The sequence below is a fragment of the Nicotiana tabacum genome, chromosome 16 (genome assembly GCF_000715075.1).
Source record: "Nicotiana tabacum cultivar K326 chromosome 16, ASM71507v2, whole genome shotgun sequence".
Classification (NCBI taxonomy): Eukaryota; Viridiplantae; Streptophyta; class Magnoliopsida; order Solanales; family Solanaceae; genus Nicotiana; species Nicotiana tabacum.
In genome coordinates this window covers 165550711-165556896 of record NC_134095.1, presented here as the reverse complement: position 1 = coordinate 165556896, position 6186 = coordinate 165550711, and the positions used below count along the sequence as shown (strand labels likewise).

At 35.0% G+C, this 6186-nt stretch overlaps 1 protein-coding gene across 1 annotated transcript; it reads left to right on the top strand.

Annotated features, from left to right (window-relative positions):
* Positions 1-238: 238 nt before the first annotated feature.
* LOC107785312 (uncharacterized) lies at positions 239-3853 on the top strand. The gene is made up of 3 exons (XM_016606585.2): positions 239-638; positions 2824-2982; positions 3534-3853. Exons 1-3 carry the CDS (start codon positions 333-335, stop codon positions 3600-3602), a joined length of 534 nt encoding a protein of 177 aa, XP_016462071.1. The 5' UTR covers positions 239-332; the 3' UTR covers positions 3603-3853.
* Positions 3854-6186: the final 2333 nt, after the last annotated feature.

Here is a 6186-nt window from a genome sequence, read left to right as displayed (position 1 = left end):
TGTATAACCGCTGTAAAAATAATAGCAAAAAAATGTATAAAATTTGTATATTATTTTGTAGATATATAAATTTTGTATGTTAATATACAAAAATTATATAAATTTTATATACTTTTTCGGCTATCAATATTCAAATATAAATAGTTTTTGGCGCGAGATCTCCTTTATTTTTCTTCTAAATTTTCATTGTGCTAGACAGGTGTGACTCACTTACCGAGCTATTAAACTCTTTTATTGGATAGTGGAAAAAGAAAAACTTCTTAAAAAAAAAAAGGCATAACAATCGGAGAAGAATAATTAGCCGCGGAGTCAAGACCGGTCCGCCGTCATAAATGGACGGAGTAGGAGCCAGACTAGGCCGGTCATCTAACAGGTACGCGCCGACGACAACTGTATTTACTGGGCCGGTTCGGAGGTGGAAGAAGAAATGGATCCATGGAACGCCGCCTAACTCCGGCAACAACAACCGCCCAACTGCTAACGGCGGCGTTAACGGCAGTAATGGCTCTCATCTCTTGCTTTTCAAGTGGACACCCATTACTTCAAGCCAAAACAGTAACGGCGCTAATAACAGTCCTGCTAAAGATGATGGCTTCATAGACGAGGAGCCACCTAAGCGCAAATTCAAGTACATTCCGGTACTAATCTGACTAATTACTTCTTTTAACCTACAAAATTTTGTATGTGTTATCGGAGATGAACTTTGTCTACTGTGTATTGTATATAGTACTAACATATAAGCACATTTAACAATGTTGAGCAATTTCAACGAGCTTTAATTTTTCTGTTTTATTTTATTTTGGTGGGATGTACTCTTTCTTATGCTCTGCTATCGGGAAAAGATCATATTTTTCAAAGTGGATGAGGTGGTGATGATGGTTTAGGGTTCTGGATTTTAAGCAAGTTGTGTGTGTGTGTGTGTATGTTATATAGGGTTCCTTGGTGGGCGGAGTTGCTACGTATTGGTATGTTGTTGGGAGGTAGCAGGTACCGGATGGAATAGTCGGGACGCCCATGCTGGCTGGTTCAGACACAATCTGTCCTAATTTTTTTTTTTTAAATATGTTGTGGGATTTGGAATAACTTGTAAGCTAAGGCGGATATAGTGTTCTCTTTGTGCGTAGAAGGCATAGAAATTCAGTTCATGAGACCATAGTTCACTGAGTGGACATGAAGTTTCTTATCTTAGCTAGATCTTGCTAGTGCCACATAATAGGAAGGTAAGGGGGTGGATGTGTGGCATTTGGAGTTGTCTTGCACGCGCACACATTGGTTTCACCTCGACCTGATAAGTTCACACCCATTGTCATGAGAGAGTAGTTAGGTATAGTGGTATTCTACAGTCAGCGACTTAAAATTCTTGATCTGCCTTACTATTGTTTAGATATTTGGGAAGAAGATGAAACTCCAGTTGAACTTTTGGGAAGTCAGGTTAAGGGATATGTCTAACCGCAGGACTTATATGTATAGTTTTGATTAAAGATGAAGCAAGTGTTTAGCTATTATGTCCTGAAATGTGGGAAATTCAGGGTTCTTTATGGATCTTTTAGTCGGTTGGGGAACAAACTGGGGCGCAAGAACCATATAACTACTCTTCTATGGTGCAAGTTGTTAATATGAGAATTGGTGGTGGCCTGAATCTCCGATTGACTTTTATATGCTTTGAAGTTGTAGTACCATCTTTATAGGCAATGAAGTGCTAGTTTTGATAGACAACCATCTTCTCTTTCCATCCCACCAAAAAGATTCTGTTTTATCCCCTTGAGAAGTATAATTCTCCCTTTTCACCTAATTTAGCTTGACTCATCTACGTATGACCGAATCGTTCGTTCTTTTCCATCTATTTGTTCCCCCTTTTCCATCGTGCAGATCCAAACATGACAGAAGGCTGAGTACTCTTAAGACCTCATACTTATTAAATAGAAGTATTCTTAGACTTCTTCTTTTTTTGACAAGGAAGAAGTACTCTTAGACTTCCTTATGTTATTCTCGTGTTGCTGATTTATTTGGTGTGTAATGAGGAGATTAGCAAGATAGCGGCGGAGCCAGTGATTTAAAAAAAAGTACTAGAATGTCATAGTTGGTTTTTGAATCTATGACCTAAAGCAACTTTGAACACCATTTACCACTACACTACAATATTCCCTTATTATTTAGGGCATTCAACAGTTTATATATGTAAAAAAGAATAATTTTCACCCTATTTGTGCGCTATTATTTTTGACTAATTTCCTTCCCCTACCTCTGCCTCTGTAGCAAGATCTGGAAACAGAGAAAAATGTCAATGACATAAGTTGTCATAAATTTTTGAAGCGTTAGGGAGTAAAACAGTTAGTGTGTGGGTGGAAGGGGGGGGGGGGTTTAATACCTTTGTTTTCAATTCTCTACTTATATTGTTAATCATCCTCATGTTTTCCGGTTGGATTTTTGAGCCCTGGAGAGCCGATCAATTAAAGGATGTCTTTTTAGATAGTAAGAAGTCCATATTATGCGATTTGCTAGGTTGCCACCTACTGCCTAGGGAAGGTTCTTTCGGTAACTTCTTGAAAACCTTCACAGACATGCTGAGATGTTTGGGAACTTGTGCCATTAAAAGGGGCAAAACTATTTGCATTTGATAACTTTGTTTATAATTATGAACATTCTCAGTATGTCTCGTGGATATAAAGATGCAATGCCAAATCTAATCTTCTCTAATTGTGTGTTATGCTATTTCTTATATTTCTTTCCTTCAATCAGATTGCTTTTGTATGTCAATAAAGATAATCATATTGGTTTGTGCTGTGTGTATACTTTTTCATTTCTTAAAATTGGTTGAGATAGATTAACGTGCTTGAAGAACAAAAGAATGACGCATCAGAACAAGCTGAAGATGATATTAAACCAATTGAGAGTGACACAAATAGTGAAGAGCCAACATCTCAGGCAGATGGTTATGATGAAAAACCTGACATCAACGACATGCCCATGGAAGAGATTCAGGTACTTTAATATCTTTACGACTGCTGTATGAAAATTGTGGGAAAAGAGAGTCAAAGGAAAAAAAAGATTAAAAAAAATTAGTATGGTTATTTGGTTGTTTGCATTTTCATTTACTGTACGAATGGCTTGGAGCTTTTTCAAATGAGAATTGGAAGGTATATGAGAGTTGTAGGTTCTATCTTTTTAAAGAAGTTGGATTCACACTATGACTTCATACAGCTAATATTTCATTCATTCGGTTCTATTTTTTTTTTTGTTCTATTTGATCTTTGTTTTTATATAGTGCTTCCCGACCTGCCAGATTTTTAGATTTTTAACCTTTTCTCCTCTCTTTTTCTGTTTGATGCCTTTCTTTAGCTTCTCAGGAAGTGTTTTTGAGAAAATAGGTCATGATTTCTCTCCCCTCACTCGTTTTTCTTCTGTTTGAACTTTTATTTGGTTATACACTCCTGTTTTCTGACTCCAAATGCAATCCAGATTTCATGAGTCTAATGATGATCACATGAGATGATAACGTGCACGAGTGTCTGAATTGTGTTTTTATCTTTCAGGCTCCGCAGAAAAAACCTCCACAACGACAAGACTTAAACGAAAGGACTTTAGACTTGTCTTTGGGTTAGAAGTCTCAGGACGAAAACAATTCTGACTCAAACACAGATCAAGCAAAATATATTCAGTCAAACAAGTGAACTCCAGGAGCACTAGGTCATAATGGGTTCTCCATAAAATGTTGCCTTTGTAATAGTTGAGTGACTAAACTGCCTTTGTCTGCCATGACATTGGCTTATTGTATTCTGTAGCCATTGTTTACTCTGTAGAGGATTCGATTTTTCCGGGGGCTATATAGTGGAAACTTTATGTTGTTGTATCACATTGAAGTGCTAGAGCAGTCCATGACGTGTGTGCCGGATGCACGTCACAGACAGAGGCGGACCTAGGATTTTAACACGACCAGGGCACCACTATTCTGTTCAACTTTTGCCCCCAAAACTTTTAGTGTTCAGGGTGCTAAGTGATTTGGATTAACCATTTTTAATGTATGCACATACATACGCAAGTTTTATGTTGAAGTTTGCCGGGACAGGGACCCCTCAAGGTTATACACAGGTCCGCCTCTTGTCACATGTTTGAACCTTGTTGCAGACAAAAGCATGTATTTGAAATATATTATTGCATCATAAATATCTCTGCACATTCATATGAAATTGATTATGCCACGAAAAACAAACGAGAGGAACAATGAAACCCCTAATAGTTTGATTTGAGATTAGATGAAAGAGGAACAACAAAATACTATTCAATATAAGTATGCTGTTCGTTTCAAACTTTCAATATAACTTTTTCTTTTCTTTTTCTAACAAATTACGTTCATACAATAACAGTATAAAACTTCACATACTCTCAATATAATGGTCTGATCATAACATGATGCTTACCCATTTTTATAGATAAACTAATGTTTAATTAATTTTGTAAGTAATTTGATGGTATAAAACTTTTAATAGCACTATTTGGTGGAGAAGCTGAGATCTGTATTCATAAACTTTAGGTCTAAGATTGAGCTCTAAGGCCATCTATGGAATAATTTAAAAATAATTATATTCACTTTTTAATGTGAAATTTAGTTTTTATCCAGCATTTTAATGCTAAACAAAAATAGCCACTACTCTATTAAAATAAATACGAAAAGACGGTTTTACCCTTTCTTCATGAGTAATGTGTAAATATTAAGGACATGGTGTCCTTAACTTCATGAGTGTTGTATAAATATTAAGGACATTGGATATTTTGTCCTTAATATTTACACAACACTCGTGAAGTTAAGGATACCGTGTCTTTAACATTTACACTGCACATATGAAGTTAAGGGCAGGATGTCCTAAATTTTAAAACAGAAGGTGCTAATTCAGGACACTTTGTCCTTAATATTTACACGACAATTATGAAGTTAAGGACATCATGTCTAGCACAAGGGTATTTTCGTCTGAATGGGTAAAAGTTTATTAAAACATTGACTTAAAAGTAAATACATTTTAAATAGTGACTTAAGATTAAATACAACTATAGTTAGTGGCTAACTGTGTATTTCCGCGTTACGATATGGAGTAACTAGAATAGGATATTACACGGGGCCCAACAATTTGATTTATAATGTGCTAGTATAAAATAGGAGTACAGCGTTATCAAATAAGGAAATCAAAATATAACCACAAAGGATACATCACAGTTTGTAATTCGGAGAAAATTGCAAATTTGCATAGCTTTTAGCTAAAAATTGCAGATCATAGTATACACTAAATACATATGCTCCTATAGTTTTCGAGTGAGTTTCAAACATATGCAAATCATGTATATAATATAGATTAGACAGAATTACACTCTATGTCAGTCGACCCAATTTCAGAACAAAAAATAACCCATATTTTGAAACTTTACCCAACATAGCACATTTTGCAAATAATGCATAGCCCATTTTCATTGATTAACCTAGCTTCCTTTATCTTTTTTGTCTTTCTTCAACTTTTCACCAAAACCTATATCCAAATGCTTCTTCCTCTTTTAGAAGCAACAGTCATTCTCTCATTCAACCTAACAGGAAGGCCTTTTCCATTACTGTAATAAACATCTCCTCAAGGAGACTAAATCGCTATTTCTATACTGTAATAACAACAGTCTTCTTTTTTTTTTGTGCAATGTGAATTTTTTAAGACAAAATGCGTTTATCCTCCATTAATAATTTTTTGTTTCTTCTCAAATTGCTGGAAAGAGGTTGAAGAGTTGCAGACATCCTCCATTTTTTTCCTTCAATTTTCAAGGTAAATAGGTCGACGATGAAGTCAGTAAAGTCACCGAAGAATGAAAAAGAGGTCTTGTGTTGTATTCAGACATTTTTCAAGTTCTTCAGATGATGTTCCAGTTTTATCTTCTTTTATAAAACAATTCCATCTCCATCTTCTCTCCTCTTTAATTTTCAGATCTAACTTCCTCTGAAAAACTCTCTTTTGATATTTTGATACTGAAATAGAGGTGTAATATTGAATATTAGATGTGTTCTGGTATAAATATTGTATAACCACTATTTATACACACTTATACATTATTGTATAATTGTGTATAAATGTGTATAAATATATATAATTATATATAAATGTGTATATATGTTCATAACATCACTTATCTTCTTCTTCTCTTTCTCTTATTCTT

What these genes read in the sequence shown, in the direction of transcription:
- LOC107785312 (XM_016606585.2), top strand. Translation starts at nt 333, where the DNA reads ATGGACGGAGTAGGAGCCAGACTAGGCCGGTCATCTAACAGGTACGCG. An exon ending in GCAAATTCAAGTACATTCCG is followed by an intron (nt 639 to 2,823) that starts GTACTAATCTGA and finishes TGGTTGAGATAG; the next exon opens with ATTAACGTGCTTGAAGAACA. An exon ending in TGCCCATGGAAGAGATTCAG is followed by an intron (nt 2,983 to 3,533) that starts GTACTTTAATAT and finishes TTTATCTTTCAG; the next exon opens with GCTCCGCAGAAAAAACCTCC.